Below are 21,981 nucleotides of genomic sequence, written 5' to 3'. Positions count from 1 at the left end.
AGTGCAATGTCCGATGTGAGAGGGGACAGACAGGGGAGCAGGCCAGGGGCAGGATGAAGGCGGCTCAGCCCAGGGTTGGAGTGTGGAGCTGGGAGAGATGGCTGGAACCCTGGCTGTGCTGTGGGGGCAGAACCAACTGGACTTGCTGAAGGATCTCTGGGCTGGAGAGAGGAGAGAAGGTCCCCATTCCCCCTGTCCCTGGCGCCGAGCGCCACGTGTGGTCCAGGCTTGCCTAAAGGGGGCGAGCCTGAGTGGGGACAGGTTGGGTTTGGATTTAGCTGAGCTGGGACTCCAGAGTCATTTCTACCAGGTTTCAAAGTAAGTTCCGAGTGTCTGTAAAAACACTCTCAGGGTTTTAGACAGATGAAAATGAAGCTGTTGCTTCAGCTGAGCAGGTTGTAGTGCGTGACAGACTCGCCCAGCATCCACCGTGAGGGGAGCCTCTGCCTACACGTTGCTCCGGGGGCAGCGGGCCGGCAGCCTCGGCTCTGCCCCGGCTCCCTCCTGTGTCCTGGATGCAGGGCAGGAGCCAGCCCACCCCTGAGGACTCTCAGGGCCCTTTGGCTCCTGCGGAGCATCTGACCATGGCTGTCACCCTCCTTTAGTAAACCTCCAAGTTGGCAGCAAGTGGTGATGCCTGTGCAAGCGGGAAGCCAGTGTGAGCCCACATCCCAGTGCTTGGGCGCTCCCAGCTCACCGCCTCAGTTCCTGCACGTACATGACTTTATAGTTCTTATTAAAAAATCTATTGCAGGGGGGAGGGTATGGCTCAATGGTAGAGTGCATGCCTAGCATGCACAGGGTCCTGGGTTCAACCCCCAGTACCTCCATTAAAAATAAATAAATAAATAAACCTAAATCCCACCCCCCCATTTAAAAAACATTAAAATATCTACAGTTGCACTGTGTGGAAAAGAATGTAAAATGCTCTGGGGGAAAGGAGTAGGGTCTCTTTGGAGAAGAGAAACCTTTAAAATCCTCAAAAAAGAAAACTGACCTGCTGGAGCAACTCGCAGGTAAGTGGCACCTGAATGGATGGAGCTGTACCTGGCACACAGCCCGACAGCTGTCAGTGGACTTCATGAATGGATACAGATTAATTAGAAATCAATCTGCAGGCACTTCCCCAAATGGGAGCCAAAGGCCCCTGTGGGGCAGAAGGACGTGCCCCTTGGCCGGTCCGTTTCATCCCAGTCACATCCTAGGTGCGTCTATGGGGCTACTGGGAAGCTGCCCTCACCTTCCTGAAGGAGGATACAGTGTAAGAATGAGCTCAGCAGTGACGCCATCCTGGCGATTTGGGAACCTGAGTGGAACGAGGCTGCTGGGATGAGCTCTATAGCTGGTGGCTTGTGTGGCTCTCAGGAAAGAAAGGCTGGGAAACAGGAAGGAGAAACTTAGAGTGCAAGCCAGAAAGAGGAAGGCCCAGGATTCTCCAGGACTAGAAACTGTTCTTCCTGACTCTCAGAAAATGCCCTTAAAAAAAAAAGAATAGATAATTTTCCTAGTACCTGTAGTTTCATCTGGGGCAAGCTCCTGGCTTCCCCACCACCCCGACCCCAGGCACAGGTGTGGCACCGTCCTCCCCTTCTGTGGGGTCCTGACAGCTCCCTGCCCCCATGCCCAACACACCAGAGAGACAGAACTCATGGTGGCAGTTCTTCAAATGCAGAATTGGCCACTTTCAACAATTCTGCATGGTTCAGGGTAGAAAAACCCTGAAGCTGGTGATGAGAGGCTTAGTAATTCAACAACAGCTACCTTCCTGTCTATACTCCCAGACAGAGACCTCTAATGTGCGTGGGGCGGTTGCAGAAATTATCTCCTGCAGGTTCTCCTTTGAAACCCCCAGGAGCTCTGATCCCATGAAAATAGAAAAGATCTGCGCAGCTGACCCTTCAGCAGAAAACAAAACTCATCGGAGCTGGGACCCACCACCGCTAACTCACATCTCTCGGACTCAGTTTCCCCATCTGCAGCAGAAAGGAAGGATGCCCTGCCCGTCTCTCAGAGCCTGGCTGTGATGAGCCCCACCAAAAGCCGGGGCCTCACGGCACCTTGGGAAGTGTGCCGAGTTTGGCGGGCAAGTTCTGCACCCGTGGAGCCAAGGAAAACAGGAGCCGACTCTGGATTTGCCACCACGGTCTCGGAAAAGGTGGGAAATCCAACTCAGGAAACTTCATCTCACACCACAAAGAAGGCCCTTGATAAATGTCTTAAGTAAGTAAATGACAGCAGATATTCCATAGGCTCCTGATTTAGAACATATGACCCTCCCAACCTGACCCCCATCACCCCGAGGGGAGGCCAGGGGAAGTCCAGCTGTCCATGTCCAGGCCTTGGTGGTGTGGGAGCAGGCCAACACTCAGTGTCTGTCAGAGTCCTACTCTCAGGGGAAGGGGTCTGGGGGGCCCACTGTAACTTCACCAGACAAAACGGGACTTGCCCTCAGCAGCCCCTCCCTCCCACCCCACTGGCACTCATAGGGGACGCATGGGGGAGGACCAGTTTCCATGCTGGGAAAATGGAAGCCAGTGTTGGTTGGTGAGCTGTACCAGGTGGGCCACGCTGGTGCGGGACGTGGCTGGCGGGGAGGGCGCGTGTAGATGGGAACGTTCTGCGCTTTCCATTCAGTTTTGCTGTGAACTTAAAACTGCTCTAAAAAATAGCCTACCCAATTAAAAACAAAAATGGAGTCAACCAGGGTCTACCTGGGTGGGGACAGGGAAGGGAGAAGCAGCTCACGCCCTGAACATGGTGCCTTTCAACAATTCTCCGGAGATGCTACTTAGGCGTGAGCGTGGCCGAGCCCAGAATGGAGAGGTCTCCCAGGAAGCGGGCGACACTCAGATGAGGGGCAGAGAGCCGGCCGGTGCCTTCTCAGCACACACACCTGGGCCCCCGACCATCCAGCCCCAGACAGAAGGCGGGGCAGGGGAGGGCCCGGGAATCCATCCACTGTGAGCCTCAGCCAGGCGGGGGAGATGGGGACTGGGAGCAGCCCTGGGGCCCGGGCTGGTGACTTGGGGACCCACCTGAGGGCGCGTCGGGGCCCGCTCTGCTCACGGAGCTCTGCAGCGCGGCCAGCCGGCTCTTCATGTGACGGACGCCCTCAGCGAAGCGCGTCTCCTGGCCCTTCAGCAGCTGCTGCAGCTGGCGGATGGCCGTGAGGAGCTGCTGTTTGCTGAGACAGTTCTGGGAAGAGAAGAAAATCACCACCACCACCCGCGTGGGGGCTGGGTCAGTCCCACCCTTCACTCTGGGCTTCCAGACATCACCAGGACCCCAGACCGAAACACCCTGGGACGCGCTGAGTACAACATGCAAGTGGCCCCACCAGGCATCCCGCCATCTGTCAGGTTAGGTCACCAATGGGAGGCCCCAAATGCACAGAATGGAGCCCAGTGCACCCCTCAACAGAAACAAAGTGCCCATCTTCATAGCGAAGGGCAGGAGGGATGACCCCGAATGACTGGGCGGCTGAATGCAATGTGCTTTATGTCAGGTGTCTTCCTCCAGAGACGCCGCTAACTCTTCACTCTCAGCTAATGCTCTGAAATCTGGGCCTCGGGAAACCTTTTCTTTCTTTCTCCCTTGGACATTTTTAACAGCAGATGGATGATAAAATATATAAAACAGCCAAAACAGGAAGGCCCAATGGTTCTGATGCTTTAAAAAATGTAACAGGGCAAATAAGAAAAAAAAATTCTATAATAGAGTTAAAGAAGCATTCCATAAAAGTCAATGTTGAGTTCTGGTGATATTTTAAAAAGCTTAAAAAAACAGAAAAAGGAGATGTGCTTATCATGATAAAGACTATTTAACCTTTTAAAGCAACACCCAGCATCACGCTTAGTGATACAAATCTCAAGATTTCTAATGTCAAGGGCTTTCAGGAGCCAGGACGTGGGCAGGAGGAAAGCAGGGGTGAAGACAGGGCAGTGATGGGACCTTGGCCTTGGCTCACGTGGGCGCTGGCGTTACCCCACCCCCCTCTAACCTGACTCGTTATTACCTGCACAGAACAAAGGGGAACACGGAAGACAAGGATGGTTCTCTCTTGGGACAGGCTGATGGATCATGTTTTACTTTATTTTTTTATACTTGAATTTTTTTCTACAATGATTATTAGTTTTATAATTTAAAAAAATGTCCAAAAGGCAGGAGGCAGCTAGAGGGCATGTGGCCTCTGTAGCCTGGGTGGCTTCCAGCCTGGCCAGTGGAGCGCTGCCTCGGCGGTGGAAACAGAGCCGCGGCCGCCCTCCCAGGGAGCCTGCCAGGCCGCTGCACCTTGGAGATTTCACCAAACAGATGACTCACTGGCCTGGTTCAATGGATGCTTTTGACCAAGCTGAATCCCCAGTTGCCCCTGGAACTCGTTAATCCATGGGGGCTCCTTGGCTTCCACCCTAACCAGCGCCTGACTAGGCCTGGCCCCAGACACAGTTGCTGGGAAGGGAAGGTTTGTTTGTTCTTTCCTCCTCCCCCATCATGGTCCTTCCCACGCAGGTTCTGGGCACCTGGGCAGTGACCTCCTGCAGCCCCTACCTGCCCAGCGCTGCCCGGCCCTCCCACCCAGGCCTGATTTCCCACACCCACCTCCCCTCCCTTAAGGAAAAAAAAAAGGGCTGCTTTCAGAGATGGCTTCATGCCCACGTGGGATTTACATTTGTGACGTTCCTCACAGTTTCTTGGCTACTTCCAAGAGGACCACTGGCTGGAAGCAACCTTGGGAAGGAGGCCTGGGATGGTCTCCATTTCACAAAACAAGATACAGAGGCTGAAAGTCAAGTGACTTGTCCCACATCATGTGGCTTATGAGCAGTAGAGCCAGGCTGGGGACCTGCCGACTCCTGCCCCAGCGTCCCTGCCAAGAGGTCTGTGCCCCAGTGGCTGTCTTATGCCCTGTCTCCTTTCTTCTGCACATACTCCTGTGTGGCGAATGGTCTTATTGGCTGATTTGTATTAGGGATTGATAACTCTAACCCAAGCAAAACATCCCAGAGGTGTGGATTTCTGACTTCTGTGCAGATTTCGGGTTGGGGCACATGGGCAATGGAGACAGGAAGTGGGGAGGGGACGGACAAAACACCCCCACACTGAGCCAGGTGGCAGCTGCATCCCTTCTCTACAGGGCAGCCAGGGGGTGACAGCTGGGAGGGGGCAGTCCTAGGGGACACGGAGGGTCTAAGTTGTGAAGTGGGGGACCAGAGATCAGTGCCAGGACCTTTGCTGGGAACCTGGGGGTAGTGACGTGTGGCTCCAGTAAGTGCAGAAAGAAGGGCAGCAGGAGTGGACGGAAAGGGGTCTGGGTTCCCCTTGGCGTCTTGAACGCCAGTGCTCCCGGGTCCAGGCACACTGTCCTCTGCTTGTCGCCAGACTGCCCACGAGCCCTTCCTGCCGCCCACACCGCAGACAGCAGGCACCAGCGCCTCTCTCCCGAAGCGCTCATCACAGGCGTACTCATCTCGCCAGTCCCAGTGAAAAAACCGTCAAGACCAAGCACGCTAAGGCCACATCCAGGAGGAGACAGAGGGGAGGGGTCGTGGGCAGACTTCCTGAGGGATGGTTGGAATGCCCTCACCATCCCTGCTTCCAACCTCGCCAGGATGATGCTAACAGAACAAAATGTTAGAAGATCCTCATAAGCCTAGAAATAAACCCATGCATACGTGGTCAACTAATCTATGACAGACGAGCCAAGAATATACAATGGCCAAAGGCCAGTCTCCTCAATAAATTGTGCTGGAAAAAACTGGACAGTAACATGCGAAAGGATGAAACTGGACCCCTGTTTTACACCATTCACAGAATCCACTCAAATTAGATTAAAGGCTTGAATGTAAGTCCTGAAACCATAGAACTCCTAGAAGAAGACATAGGCAGCTCTCTGATATCAGTCTTGGTGACGATTTTTTTAGAAAAATTTGACCCCAAAAGCAAAAATATACAAGTGGCACTAAAGCAAAACAAAAAGCTTCTATACAGTCAAGGAAACATGAGCAAAATGAAAAGGCAACCTGCAGAATGGGAGAAAATATTTGCAAATCGTTATCTGATGAGGGGTTAGTGTCCAAAATATATAAAGAACTCATACAACTCAATAGCAAAAAAAAAAAAATCAGATTTAAAAATGGGCAGAGGATCTGAATAGAGAGAGTTTTTCCAAAGAAGATGTTCCAAAGATGGCCAACAGGGACATGAAAGGGCGCTCAGCATCACTAACCATCAGGGAAATACAAATCAAAACAATAACGATAAAGCACACCTGTCAGAATGGCTACGATCGAAACGACAAGAAATAACGTGTTGGTGAAAGTGTGGATAACAGGGAGCCCTCCTGCACTGTTAGAGGGAAGGCAAATTGGTGCAGCCACCGCAGAAAGCAGTATGGAGTTTACTCAAAAAATTAAAAGTAAAACTACCCTATGATCCAGTAATTCCACTTCAAGGTCCATATCTGAAGGAAACAATATCGTATCTTGAAAAGACATATGCACCCCCGTGCTCACTGCAGCATTATTTTCAATAGCCAAGACATGGAAACAACCTAAGTGTCCATTGATGGATGAATAGAAAAAGAATATGTGGAAAAAGTCATAAAAAGGAATGAGAGCCTGCCCTCTGTGACAATGTGGATGGACCTTGAGGACAACGTGCTAAGTGACGGAAGTCAGACAGAGAAAGACAGACACTGTATGATCTCAATTATATGTGGAATCTGAAAAAAAAGGAGCTCACAGACAGAGAGAAGAGCTTGGTGGTTGCCAGAGGCAGGGGGGGGGAGGGTGAGGGAAATGGGTGAAGGGAGTCAAAAAGTCAAAACATCCAGTTATAAGGTAAGTAAGTTCTGGGAATGTCGTGTACAGCATGGTGACTATGGTTAATAATACTGTATCACATATATAAAAGTTACTAAGAGAGTAAAAGTTCATATCTGGAGGAAAAAAAGTGCAACGATGTGAGGTGAAAGATGTTAACTGGACTTACTGCAGTGATCATCTCATGATGTATACGTATGTCAGATCATTATGTTGTACACCTTGGACGAATACAATGCTATTACACATTTACATTATATTATATAATTGTATCTCAATAAAACAAGGGGGGATAAAATTCGCGAGGAGAAAAGAAAAGGAAGATCCTTGTCTCCTTGGCAAGCCAGCGTGGTCAGGGCCAAGGTGTCAAGACAATGGGAAAAATTACTGCCTTTCAACACAAGGTTTGATGGGTCTGTGCGGCAGCTGATGGGAACGGGGCAGTTCCTTCATCCCAAAGGGCTAGAAACAGAGAGTCCCCAGGAGCCACGCTCAGAACTCGTCCCCGTAGCGGACTTTGGCACAGACAGAACTGAGTTCATTTTTTTTTTTTAAATGGATGTCCTGGGGATTGAACCCAGACCCCCATGCATGCTAAGCATGTGCTCTACCACTGAGCTAGACCCTCCCCACCCCACCCCACCCCATCGCCGACCGTCATTTTTAATATTTTTCTCCAAGAGAGCCCTTCAAATGCTGTAAGTTTGCATCCTTTCAGTACCTGTCTCCACACCTGGGCTTATGCCATCGACAATAAATAATGAAAATTAGTTTCCGTTGCTTTGAGTTAGTAACTAATTTCTAATGGAACCAAGAAAAGACATTCAGTGACACGCTCCCATTCCTGAGGAGAAAAAGATCAAGATTTACCATTCCTGGTATCAAAGGGATGGACACTGCACTGCACGCAACAGCAGGGGCAGGGTTTGCAGAGACGTGAAGCAGACAGAGAAGCGGCAGCAGTGGTCACCCCAGCCAGCTCCTCCCGAGCGGCGGTGCAGGTGGCACAGAGGGTTCTGGAACACAGCGCTGAGGGGCAGGGGGGGAGGGCGCTGGGTCTAAGGCTCCGAGGAGCACGGAGGCCACCCCACCCCATCTCCAGCGAAAGTCTTGTCCCATCTTCCCTCTGACCCATCCCCTCATAATATTCACTCTAGTGGGTCTAGAGGGGATGCCGAGCTTACAACACTCCTCTTCCTCTGAGACCAACCAGCTCCCAAGTCACCTGCTGTCCCCACAAAGATGGTATGTGTCCCCCCACCCTAGATTGCCCCATCCGTGTGCCAGAACCTGGTAGGTGGACCCCTCCCACCCCATCTAGGCCTCCTTGCTGTCGGGGCTCCATTTATAAATGCAGCCCAGCTCTCAGGGCACCGAGGGACCTAGTGTGAGGGGGCACAAGAGTGGGGTCCCTGAGGCTCTGTTCTCACGTGACCTGGCTCTCCCTGGTCATCCTCACAGTGACGGTCTTGGCACAGTGACTATTTCTGAGTGCCACCCTGGTGACAGTAGAGCCCCAGAACCCTCCTGGTGGCCACAGATGACCCCTCGGACCTCAGAAGGGCCGTCTCTCGCTGGTTCCTTGGAAGCCGCAGCTATGCGGCATGTCAGCATTTTGTTAATGGGAACACAGATGTTTTGATGGCTTTAGGTCTATGAAAGGACGGAGCACGCTTGCCAAATGGGTGCCTCCTAGCCAAGACTTGAGGCCCTCTGCATCTGAGTCATGGAGAATCCGGGCATGTTTTTTCTCCAAAAGATTTTTTTTTTTTTAATTTTAGACCAGATCAGACGCAGTTACAACTCCCTCAGCTTCTCTCATCCCAGTGACCTCGACCCAGCATAGAAGAGGAAAGAAAGGTCGCTTCTAGGGGAGGTGAGAGAATTTTGCTTAGGGGAGTTGCCCAAGGCCCTCATCTTAGTCAAGCATCTCCAGAGAAATAGAACCACTGGGAACCAATTGTATATGTACACACCCTGGAGAGAGAGAGGAGAGAGACTTCTTTTTAGACATTGGCCCATGCAACGTGGGGGCTGGAGACCCAGGGAAGAGTCGGGGTTGTAGCTGGAGTCCAGAGGCCACCGGGAGGCAGAGCCCTCCTTCTCTGAGGACCTCAGTCTTCTGGACGAGTCCCACTCACATTATGGAGGAAAATCTGCTACCTATGGAGGAAAATCAAAGTCTACCATTTAATGCTAATCACATCTAAAAACTACCTTCACAGCAACATCAAGACTGGAGTTTCACCAAATACCTGGGTGCCGTGGCCTAGCCAAGTGGACACATACCATCGGCCATCACAGCCCTCCAGCTCTTTGAGCATTCAGGGCATTTTGGGTTCTTACAATGCTGGCTGCCCTCAATTCTATATTTTCACCTCAGTCCAAGTCTTGTCTGTTTTTTAAAACAACCACAGGAACAATGACAACAGAGGGTGTGGAGAGCCGGCGCTGCCACCATTCTTCACACTAACTGGTCAGACGCTCACGGCAGCCCAGGGATGCGGGCACCGTGATGACACCACATTATAGGTGATGGAGCCAAGGAGTCACATGGTGACACATCTAGGATTTAAAACCCAGCAGGCCTCCTCCAGACCTTCACATGACCAGATGGCGGGGCCCACTTTAGAGAGGGGTCCACAGAGAACCCCGAGGTGCCCTCCTCTGCCCATCTCCCGACTCCTCCCCTTTGACAGCACCCCCTTGACGGCCACCTCTGCTCACTTCTCCCCTGGCCCCTCTGCATGCCTGAGGGCGGAAAACAAGTTAGAGACAACGTGAAATCCTCATCACTGAGGACAGGCTCTGAGTCCACCCAAGATGTTCTTATGAACGAACCAACAAACAGATGAACGAGGCGTGAAGAAGGACGGAAGTGTGAGGCCAGGACTGTTTCACTCAACATACTGTCCAAACTCACAGTGCTCTTTCAGCCAACCTTCCAGTTGCCACATTTGCCTGCATACTTGGTTGTACTTTTAACTGCATCACTTTACCTCCAGCAAATATCTCCCCTAATGCCCAGTGCAGTGGGGAGCTCCGTACACACACACACACACACACACACACAACCAGCCACAGTCCCCTGTGGAGCCCACCTCGCACTGGACCTGTCCCCTCACCTCTCTCCACTTCTTGGGGTCCTCCTAGCTGTAGAAAAGGGGCATGTTTTGCTTACTTCTTTTGGGGATTTGACCCAATATGAGTATAGAAGGAAAAAATTGAGAAAATAAAGAGGGAAAAAGGAGGAAAAGGAGACTTCATATATTGTATTTTCTCACTCATTCATTTTTTGTCCATTTGACTTTTCTTCTTTTTATATTACATTTGTTTATTTCAGGATCATGGACACACAACATTCTGTTAGTTTCAGGTGTGCAACGGAAGGGTGCCATCATTCATTCATGTATTCATCCTTCCACAAATATTTACCAAGTGCCCCACTTCGTGCCAGGCCCTGCCGTGGGAAACAACCTTCTTTATCTCAGTTCATCCTTCCTGCAGCCCTACTAGGCAGGTGTACTCATCTCCATTTCACAGCTGGAGGCGCAGGGCGTCCTGTTGGTACGTGGTGGGGTTGCCTTACCCACCCACTGGGAAAGCACATTCTGCCTCTTTCTTCAGCCTGGGGGCATCAGGATGAGGGGCTCAGGGGAGGCCCCAGTTTGCCAGTGGATTCTTTCAGTCCCCAGCTGTCCCCTCAACACACATACCCCGGCCCTTCCAGGAATGTCAGCCCTGGGCTGTTGGTTGCTTTAGTGTGCAGGACACATGGGTGTGTACATTCACACGTGCACCCAGATTCCCGGCTGACCGGAGAAACCAGTGCACTGCCTCCTTTCCCCGCTGGCCACATACACCTGCTGCCCAACGTCCCCGGGGCCAGAAGCTGCCCCAGTACAGCAAAGGAGTCCCCATCATTCTGTGTAATCAGGGCCATCCTTGACAGGACTTGGAAAGAGTCCCGCTCCTGAAGGTGCCCAGGGGAAAGGTGGAGGCTGCTGGAGAAAACAGAAGAGGCCAAGACAGCCTCCTGGTCACCATCCTCAGCCTGACCCCACCCTTCATCTGGACACCATGCCTGCGGGGAGCAAACCCCTGGGTCACTGCTGAGGCAGGTCTGCAGGCACAGCCACCTCTCCCTCCCCACACCCACACCATCTGTGAGGAGGCTCCGCCGGTCCTCCCATCCAGAGGAAGGTCTGTTTTCCCATCTCCGGATATGGGCTGGTCTTGTGACTTAATCTGGCCAACAGAATGCACTGGAAGCGATATACCAGTTCCAAGGCTGGCTCTGGATTAACCACATTGTCTAGTTTCTGTATCTGATGTTTTGACATCTGGGGCTGACTTGGCACAGACTGTCCCTCTCGGAGACTAGCAAATTCCTAGAGGCAGCAAACTGCTAACATCCTCCCTGCCCGTGCCCAGCACACCTTTGAGATGCAAACCAACCAGCCTAGAGCCCACCTCCCTGCTTACCTGGTTCCTACACTTGGGAGACACTAACAGCCCGCTCCCAACAGGCACCCTCTTCTCACCCCAACAGCCCAGGGTCCGGCATCACAAAACTAGGGACAGCCCTATACTGCCACCCAGCTAAAATTATTCAAACTAGCCAACACACCTGTTAGTCCCCTTATCCTGTCTTTCCCATTCCTCCCCTCAAGACCCCCAGTAAAGGCTTTCCCGAAGCTTCCCTCCCTCTCTCTCTGCCTGCTGTTCTCTCTGTGACCCCACTCTGGGCAGGACACACCCCCTTCTCACAAGAACTGTCACATTCTTTCCCATGGCAGTGTCTCCTGATCTGTTGGCCTCACCATACCTGGATGAAACCAAAATCCCAGCCTCATTTTAGAACAGCATCTCAAGAAGTCTTGCGCATCCTGCTAGTCCCGCCCTCGCCACTTACTACCAGGTGCAAAGCCCAGGCCAGCCTCCTGGAGGGTGAGAGGCTGCGTGGAGCAGAGCCTGGACCCTCCACCCACCAGCCCCGGCTAACCTGGCCACTGCCCACAAAGAGGAGCCCAGTCCAGAAAAGCTGAGTCCGGGGCATGTGAGCAGGACAGTCCAGCTGAGCCCCGCTCCAACTGCCAGCCTGGCTGGCCAACCCCAGAACCAGAGCAGCTCTTTCAAAACCAAATGCAGGGTCCTTGTCTGGTCTGTTCCCGGCGCCCGGGCCATTGCAGGCACCAGATGTTTTATGAAATACCCCATTTTAGATCTGGATGATTCACAGGTTCCGGGAGCTTCTGCTCACCTCTGTGTGTCTGTATACTACAGGGGCTGGGGTGTAAAAATCCCTGCTGCCGGGCTGGCAAATGCTCCAGGTGCTGCGAGCAGGGCAGAGAGCCCCGCTAAGCCATGGTATCTTTTCCTGCCGAGCTCTAAAGTGATTAACACTCTGTCTCAACCTGGACTCGGGGCGGTCCCGGGTTCCCCATCCCACTCGGCAGCTGAGCTGAAGTCGACACTGGGAAGGAACAAGTGGATTTCCTTATTTCTATTCTTCGTCTCATTTGTTCTCAGACCAGGGAATAGGTCTTGAACTCTCCCCACCCCCAACTCAGTGAGTGGACAGGGGCATCTTACCCCCGCCTCACTCCTTCCTCTGCTTCTGCTCCCAATACGAGGATTCAGCTGCCACCCTCTTGGGCACATCAGGCTCCCCATTTACAGCGAGGGGATAAAGGTGCTACCGTTGACAGCTTTCAAGTTTAAGCGTCGAGAAACGGTAATATCTCCAGTAGGAAAGTGATTCGGGAAGGCCTAGGGATAGCAGATTAAAACATCATTTTCCCGAGAATGTGTTCAAAAAAACAAAGGGAGTAAGCCAAGAAAGAGGAGGACATATGATCTAGAAAACGTAAACTCCAGTTCAGGCCAGAGTCCCTGGGTAGCCGCAGGGCCATGAGCCCAGAGAAGGTCAGCAGAACTGGGGTCCAGGGGAAGGCAGCCCGGCAGAGTGTGGAATCGGAAAGAGCTTTTGGAGACAACCGTGCTTATGTAGAGGATGGACTGGGGCAAAAGAGAAAAAGCCTGAGGAGAACCAAAAAGTTACACAAGAAAGGAAAGTAATCATAGTAGACTATTTGGCTCTGCAGTGAACAATGGAACAAAGTATTCATCTGTCATTACAGGAGATCAATTGTTAAGAAATGCGGAGTCATTTCCAGGGCATTTAAAAGTGGTTGCCTCAAGAGAGACTATGGACCAATTTCTTGAAAGCCACAAACTACCAAAAAAATCACCCAGAGAAAAAAGGCTACCCTGAAGAGTGCAGTGTCTGTCAAAGAAATTGAATTCATAGTTTAAAAACCTTCAGAAAAGAAATCTCCAAGCCCTCATGGTTTCATTGGTAAGTTCTACCAAACTTGCATGAGGAACCACCTCTGTGTAGTCTCTTCCAGGAAACAGAAGGGAAGGGAACAACTCGCTTCAGGATGGCAGCCCTACGCTGGTAACAAAAACCCAAGCAAAGACAGTAGAAGAAATGTCCAGACCACTGCGTGTGTCGACAGTGCGCCAGAAGGTCAATTTTTTTCATCTTTGCAGCCCATTTGATCTGTGCTAAAACTATTCAACTCTAGATTGTGGTCCAAAAAGCAGCTATAGATGACCTGTGAGTGAGTCAGTGTGGCCAGGTTTGACCCGCAGTGGGCTCACGGGCCATCGTTTGGCTGACCCCTGTGAGTTATCAGTACCTCTCATGAACACAGATGTAAGAACTCTCACAAAATATTAGCAAGTGGAACTCAGAAATACAGACGATGGATAAGACACCACAGTCAATTAGGGTTTATCTGGGAATACAAGGCTGGTTTCCAAATTAGAAAATCAATCAAAGTCATCCACTTTAATGACAGGTGGCAGAAAAACCACAGGATCATATCAACTGAGGCAAAAAACAGCATGTGATGAAAGTCAGCATCCATTCATAATAAACACACTATCAAATTTATGACTAGGAGAAAACATTAATCTGAAAAATGGCATCTACAAAAACCTACAGCCTCGCATCCCCCTTAACGTTAAAAAACGGAATGCTTTCTTCCTAAGTTCTAGAACAAGGCAAGGATGTCCTCTCTCTTACTCAACATAGTACTGGAAGATTTAATAAGCATAACAAGGCTAAATAAGTAAATAAATGGCACATAGACTAGAAAGGGAGAAATAAAATCGCCCCCATTCACAGATGACATGATTGTTTATGTAAAAAATCTGAGGGAATCTACAAAAAAAATTCCCTGTAACTAATAAGTGAGTTCCACCAGGTCACAGGATGCTACGTCAACATAGATAGACAAGTCCATTGAATTTCCATATACTAGGAAGATAGCATTGAACATGAAAATTTGAAAACACCAGCACCATTTAAAATAGCTCCATTTAAAATGAAATACTTAGACATAAATCTAACAAAGCACGTTTAAGTTCGAAACTTAAAAATGCTGATGAAAGAAATTAAGGAAGACCTAATGAATGGAAAGACATCTGTTTTCACAGATTGGAAGACTTGATATTGTTATGATGCCAATTTGCCCCAACTGGTCCACAGATTTAATGAGATGCCAATCAAAATTCCAGTAGGATTTTTTGTGAACGTAGACAAGATGATTCTATAATTTTAATGGAAAGACAAGCTATAACAGCCAAAACAATTTTGAAAAAGGATAATAAAATCTTAAAATCGACCTGATTTTAACTCTTACTATAAAATTATAGTAAACAAGATTGTGTGTTACTGGCAGAAACAAACCGATATGACGCATTGATTATTGACAAAGTTGCTAAGACAATTCAAAGGCAAGTCCACAGTCTTTTCAACAAATGGTGTTGGAACATTTGGATATCTACATGCAAAAAGTGATCCGTAATATAAACTTCACACTTTGTACAAAAATTAACTCAAAATGGATTACAGATCAAAGTGTAAAAATGCAAAACTACAAAACTTTCAGAAGAAAACATACAAAAACATTTTTATGACCTGGTGTCAGACAAAGAATTCTTAGACTTGACACCAAAAACATTGATCAATTGGACTTCATCAAAATTTAAAACCTTGCTCTGGGAAAGACACCATTAAGACAAGCTGCAGACAGGGAGAAAATATTTGCAACTCACACATCCAGAAAAGGATTTGTATTTAGAATATATAAAGAATACTCAAAACTTAATCATAAGAATGCAAACCACCCATTTCGAAAATGGGCAGGCCCGAACACACACTTCACCCAACAAACTATTCATATGACAAATAAGCACATGAAAAGATGCCAATGTAATTAGTCATTAGAGAAATGGAAATTAAAACCACAATGAGATACCATTACATATTATTAGAGTGGCTTAGAAAAAACCAAACACACCTGATAGCATTAAGAGCTAGTGAGGACACAGAGAAACCAGATCTTTCATATGTTACTAGTGGGAATGTAAAATGATATAACAGGATACAGTTTGGCTGTTTCTTACAAAGTTAAAGACACATTTACCATATGATCCAGCAATCCCACTCCTGGATATTTACCCAAGAGTAGTGAGTATTTACATTCACACAAAAAGCTGTAGGGGAATGTTTATAGCAGCTCTGGCCATAATCGCCAAAAACTGGAACTGACACCATGGGTGTCGTTCAGTTCCGTGGCTGAATGGATAAGCAAACTGTGATATGTCCACACAGTGGAATACTACCGAGCAATAAGAAGGAACTGTGCCTCCCCAGAACAACACGGGAGATTCTTAAACGCATTCCGCTAAGTTAAAGAAGCCAGAGTCAAAAGTCCGTGAGCTTTTGGCTTCCATTTATATGACATTGTGGAGAAGAAAAACCTATAATGATGAAGAACAGATGGGTGTTGCCAGGGGCTGGAGTGGGCAGAGGGTTTGACTACAAAGTGCATCACGATGTTGGTTTGGGGTGGTGGCACAGCTCTGTCTCCTGACAGTGATGTTGCCCACATCTAGAACATAGTTCTATGGTTAAAATCACGGAAATGTACACCAAAAATCTTTTTTTTCCATTAAACTGTGAAAAGCCGTGTATCGAATGGGAGTAGACAGCCAAAAGAATGAATCTCTAATGGTGGAATTTGGAACCCACTGACATCTGATCACAAGGAAAGGTTTTGGGGAGAGAAAGACCTTCTGAAACACCACAGCACCCCCACCCCACAGGCGAGGAGGAGGCCAAGAGCCATTGTTGGGGGAAGAGGGTGAGGCATGGGGTTTTGTTAAATGTCCTCTTTCTTGCCTCCCCAACAAGGCTATTTCTCCCCCTGGGGGAAGGCCACATAGTGGGCAGTAGTGCTAAGGAAGGGCCCCTGCTTGCAGGATCCTCACACTGCTCCACCTCCCCTCCTTCCCCACGAGTACTTGCTCTCCAACAGCAGGTCATCGCAAACTTGTGAAGTGAGTCAGGACAGATGTGCTGACAAGAGGGACACAAATGAAAAGCCAGGCAGGGACTGGGGGTAAGAGTCCCCCAACCACGGAGGACTTTGGGTGCAGAACAGTTTCACTAGAATTCTTAAACCAACTTCTCTGGAGAATCCCTTCTGCTCCCTTTCCCCCTCACAGAGCCCAGTGAGGCAGGTGCTCCTGCAGGTAAAGAAACCATGGTTTCAAGGATACATATTGTGAGATGGCCTGGAAGGGCAGGGCAGGGACTGGACCCAGGTCTCTCTGGGGAACAGAGCCTGGGAGAGCACACTGCCCGGCCTCTGCAGCCGCCGCACACATCTGAGAACTGCCAAGGTCTCACCAGGTAACCCTGAGAGACAGCGATAGCCTCCACCTGCCAAGAGCAAGGAATGGCAAGATAGAGGCCCCCTTCTGGAACGTCCTATCCACCCCGTCCCCTCTGCTGGCCCCGGTGGGGAGTAGGGGCTTAGGGATGCTCCCACCTGTGCTTCTGGCTTTGGGCTCCCGGTCTGAGGTTTTGCTTTGTAATCTGCAAAGTGGGTGGGAGACCCCACTGCTCAGCTGGCTGGGTTCACTGTGGCCCCAGACTAGGCCTCTGTGGCCTGGTGGCTGAGTGACTTCCTGCAGTGGCAACTGACCACCTAATGCACTAACGTGGTCCATGTCTGGTCTGAGCTGAGTTCTCCCTGCCTGGAACCCCCTCCTGCACCCCAGGGGCTTCTGGGTGGCCACGGATGTGCTGTTAGGTTCAGGTATTGAGTCCATGGGTGAGAGTCTGTGGGGAAGGGGGAAAAGGCTTGGAGCCTTTCCCTTGGAGAGAAACTAAATTTACTCCCTCCTTCCTGTCTTTGTGACCTTGAGTAAGTCACAGTCTCCCTGGGCCTCAGCTCCCTCATCTGCAAAATGGGGGTGACAACCATTCCCAACTCACAGGGCTGCTCTGAGGATTAAGAGCCTGGAAGATGATTAGCAAAGAAGGCGCCCTCCGCAGGCGCTCGGCGGGGCTCTCCCTCCGCCTGCCGTTACTGCTACTGCTGTGGGCGGTATTGTTGGCCTGGCTGCCTGCCTCGCAGCCCCCAGGACGCGCCCGTCACAGAGGGAAGGCTCTCCAGTTTCCAGGGCCAGTCTGGTGACAGCCGGCTCTGAATTCGGCAATTCCTGTTTCACCTTCGGAAGAGAAGCATGTTTATCTGCATTCTCATCTTAATTTTAATCATCACTTCTCAACTGGTTGATGTAAAAGTGAATCTGGTCAAGTAAATAAATCCAGGGGGACTCCAAGAAACCCAAACGGCAGGGAGAGAAAAACTAAACAGCAAGCTGCCTGTAAAGGTGGGAAAGAAACGCAGTCCCAGATCTAAGGCCCCACAGGCTCTGGGTAAGGCTGCTTCGGAAACCTCCCGGCCCCCCTCTGCATGGGAAGCGCTGCTAAGAAAAGTCCTGCGCGTCTCAAAGTTGGTAGTGATAAGAAGCATATTTCAGTTCGAAATGTCAGTGTTGGAAGTTGGAGGGAGGGGACGTTCTCTACCCTGAATGGGTGAGCAGGGAGCTCTCCTGGAGACTCAGGGAAGACCGACGTCTCCTAAATCCCAGGGACGATCTTTCTGCCACCCACGGTTCTCACGCGGAGCCCTCTTTCCCGGCGGAGCGAGGCTTCCGCACAAACTACTCGGCGAGATCAGCCCGGGTCCTCCCAGGCGCCCGGCCCGCGATGCATCAGATGACAGATGGGGGAATCTCACGCCTCTCTCTGAAAACCGAATCCCGCCCAAGCATCGCTCCAAGCCCCCAGCCCGGGCATTCCAGTGGAATGTGGCAAGCCCAGGTCCTCCGGCCTTGGCGTGGCCTCCCCTGCAAGCGGGACAGGGGAGAGGCGGGAGGGACACTGACCTGGGAAGCCCGCGATTCGGGGCAGGCGAGGAAAAGCAGCAGAAGGAAGAGCGCGCGGGGACAGTTGGGCACCATCTTGCCAATCGGAACCTTTCTGCTTGGGAAGGGGAAATAACTTTGTCTGCCTTCCCTGCCGAGTCTGTCCCCGCCGACGCCGCAGCCGGCCGTGCAGGGAGCGGGCTCCGCGCGGCCCGGAGCGGCCCGGGCAGGGAGAGGGGCGGGAGTCCCGGAGCGCCCGGCCCGCCGCGCTCGGGAGGCGCAGTTCCGGGTTCAGGTGCGCCGCGCGCCGACCTGGAGCCCCCGCGGCCGCGAGCGTCCGCAGCCGCCCGCACGAGACAGTCCCGGCGAGGCGGGGAGGCGCCAGCCCCTTGGCCGAGGCCGAGGAGGAGGGGCTGCCCGGCCAGGAATGCGCCTGGGAGCGCGCCCAACCCGCGCGGCTCCCCGAGGAGGCCGGGCGCGACGCCGAGGACGAGCGCGGGCATCCTCCGCGCCCCGGCCGGCCGGGGAGGCGGCCGGGGCCGCGCACACGTGCGGGAGCCTGGGGGCGCCCCCCGCGCGGGGCCGCTCCGCCCCGCCCCCTTCCCCGCCGGAGGCGCTGAGGCCGCCCTCGCCCGGCCGCAAGTGGCCGAGCGGCAGCCCAAAGCCGGGTCTGCCCAACTTCAGAGCTCACGCGCCGCACCGACACCTTCCTCCACGGCCCTCAGAAGGCAGGGCCAGTCTGGCCGGGAGATGGTTTCAGAGACTTACATGAAGTTCTCCATCCGAGTAGACTAGTGTCCTTTTAACTAATGCAATGAGGTAGAAGAACACACACGCCCGGTCACTAAGAATCTACAGCCCTCCTCACTTACAGCCCTTCTCCACTCCCCAGACGGAAGGAGAAACTCAGTGTGAAATGGAGGCCCGGTGATGGGAACCCTGGATGCTTTGCTGAGGTCGGGTGGGAGATGCCCCTGGGAAGGGCAGACATTAGCAGTCTGAAGTGCCCTGCATCCAGGGGCTGGGAGGAACCAGATGGCCTGAGCCCCAAGCTCCTGGAAAACATTATTTAAGTTCTTACTGGAAGAATGTTTTCGGAAGGCAACACTGCAGATGTCATGGTGCACACCAAGTCTGGCCAAGCCTCAAATCTATTTTTCCTTTTCCGAATTTCACTTAGCAGAGCCCACTCAGAGTTCAAGGCACGGAGCTCAGAAGGCTGCAACCTCGGAGGAGCAGGCGCTGTTTTCCTTTGGAAAGCAGAAAGGAAAGTTGGAGTGCCCTGGAAAGCGCGGGGCCTGGTGCAGGCAGGCCACCTGAGCTGGATTACCCAGGAAATCCTGCTGGGCTGCTCCCTCCACCTTCCTGCCTTCGGAAGGGGAGCAGGCCTGTGGCCCTCACTCTAGTCCCAGCAGCCGGCTTGACATTGCTTCTCCCCATCCAGGTGGAGGGGCCAGGCCGCCTGTGGAAACTGTGGGCTTCGGCCTCAGGCTCTCCTGTTTGCTGTCTGTGCCAAAGCCCAGTGTCCTCCCCGCCCCTGCCACTCAGGAAGGATTCTTTCTGGTCAGTGTGGCCGTGTTTGTTTTGTATTTCATCCCACCTGGTGTTTACACGGTCACCCCCGTCCTCCCGAAGCCAAGCCTTCTCAGCCCAGTTCTGGCTGCACACTGGAAACCAGACGTGGACGGACGGATGTGGGCAAGGCCTCTCTCCTCTTGTGCCCTCTGAGTGGATTTATTAAAGCTGGAAGAGACGCCTGATTTCACAGATGAAGAAACTGCAGCAGGAAATGGCTGAGGGACTTGCCCAAGGTTTGCAGACCAACAGGTCTCAGGGCCTTCCTGGAGCAGGGCTGTTTCCAGCACACTCTCCATTCAACCTTATCCCACACTTCACTTAAATACAGGATCATAGGATTTCAGGAATTTTATTTACAGGAACAGAGTTTTTCCTAGAGTTTTTTTGTTTTCCTTTTCTCCTCCACCTCTTCCTCCTCCTTTTTGTTCTTTTTAACTTCAAGCATTTTTGAATTTCAACGTGGATTTTCTTTTTCCCTGTTTACCAATTTCTGCTTTTCCCTTGTCTGTGGCGGATTTCCATTTCGTGCTCTGGAGTCTGGTCTGAATTAACCCGAGGCCCCGCTGGCCCAGCAATACTGCCCCTTCTCTCTCTGTCTTCAGCTGCCCTTGACCTGCGCCCAGACGTGTTAGGGCTGCTAAGAGCGGACAGACCATGAGAATAAGCCACGTGCCCCCCAGTCAGGTCTCCAAAAACTAACCTATGACTTAATAAGATGGGCCTTCCTCGATATTGCTTCTTCTGTCTCCTCTGTGTTTAGTTTTCAAGAGAATATTCTGAAATGTCAGGGGATTGGTAGCGGGGGTGGGGGTGGGGATCTGCATATCTAACGAAAATACTTGTAAAGCTCTTTGGCAGCTCCTGGGGTCAGTGCGGTCTCTCTGGTCCACGCAAGTTCCCTGTGTAATGTGGGAACACAAACCGAGGCAGGAGGATGAGCCACAGAAATCTGCGTGAGACCCGACCAGAAGCAGCACCCAGTCTAAGTCAGCTGTTTCAGAACTGTCTCAGGGGGTCCCTCCCGTAGCATGTGGCTTTCCCTTTTGGGTTTCCTTGGCTTCTCTGTGGCTGAATCGAGCCTGTCGTCTCCCTCTGAGCTGCTTCTCTCCCTTTGCCTCCTTCACACACCACACCTCTATCTGTGATTCTATGTGGAATCAGCCCCCACGAAGCACCTAAAAGGAGCCCAGGAGCAAAGCCCACAGGTTAGCCCGGGCCAGGATCACAGGGCAGGAACAGGGGGCGGGCGGTTGAGCAGGAGTGCAGTGACTTAGTCCAATCTACTCTTCACGCCAACATTTACTGAGTGCCAGTGCCAAGCACCACCCTGTGTGCTTCTGCGTTTGCTTTCATACTACATACATCTCGAGCCCCAGTCGTGCAGTCCTGTGTTGAACTTGGACGAGATCGTCTGCTTATGTCTGAGACCATGACAACTAAAAGAGACTGCCGCCTCCTAGAAGACCGTCTCCAATTTTATAAATGAAAATCTGTAGGAAAACATTTAATTGTGCCATGAATAAAGACCCAGCACCAGTTAACACCTGCTGAAAGGAGGAAAATGTTGCAAATCACGTACAAAGCTAGAAGGAAGTTTAAAAAGACGAACTAAAATCATCTAAATCCACAATAAGTCATTAAGGGATACACCAAACAGAAAGATATAAAATACGATGTCAGAAACAGTAAACATGGGGTGGGGGTGTAAAAATTCAGGGTTTTTGAAATGAATTTGAACTGGAGAGAACAGCAACTTAAAAGTTTCTTTTAAATCTGATAGGAGAAAAAGAAGTTATAAACAAAAAGTATATTTAAACTATACAATGGAATACTACTCAGCCATGAAAACTGACAACATAACGCCATTTGCAGCAACATGGATGCTCCTGGAGAATGTCATTCTAAGTGAAGTAAGCCAGAAAGAGAAAGAAAAATACCATATGAGATCGCTCATATGTGGAATCTAAAAACAAAGCATAAATACAAAACAGAAATAGACTCATAGACATAGAATACAAACTTGTGGTTGCCAAGGGGGCGGAAGGGAGGAAGGGATAAACTGGAATTTCAAAATTGTAGAATAGATAAGCAAGATTATACTGTATAGCACAGAGAAACATACACAAGATCTTATGGTAGCTCACAGAGAAAAAAATGTGACAGTGAGTGTGTATATGTCCATGTATGACTGAAAAATTGTGCTCTACACTGGAATTTGACACAACATTGTAAAATGATTATAAATCAAAAAAAATGTTAAAAAATATATTTAAACTATCTTTTA

At 50.9% G+C, this 21,981-nt stretch overlaps 1 protein-coding gene across 1 annotated transcript in view; it reads right to left on the bottom strand.

Moving 5' to 3' along the window:
- Positions 1-18,601, bottom strand: part of FBLN7 (fibulin 7) — a 35,600-nt gene extending 16,999 nt beyond the window's left edge. The window contains exons 1-2 of the mRNA XM_072951466.1: positions 18,141-18,601; positions 3,036-3,195 (exon numbers count right to left, since the gene is read on the bottom strand). Of these exons, the coding sequence (XP_072807567.1) occupies positions 3,036-3,195; positions 18,141-18,215 (235 nt within the window). The 5' untranslated portion in view covers positions 18,216-18,601. The remainder of the gene's footprint in view (positions 1-3,035; positions 3,196-18,140) is intronic.
- Positions 18,602-21,981: the final 3,380 nt, after the last annotated feature.

Source organism: Vicugna pacos, chromosome 28 (assembly GCF_048564905.1).
Source record: "Vicugna pacos chromosome 28, VicPac4, whole genome shotgun sequence".
In the NCBI taxonomy this organism is placed as follows: domain Eukaryota; kingdom Metazoa; phylum Chordata; class Mammalia; order Artiodactyla; family Camelidae; genus Vicugna; species Vicugna pacos.
The sequence above is the reverse complement of the archived record's forward strand: the minus strand, read 5'-3'. Positions and strand labels throughout refer to the sequence as shown.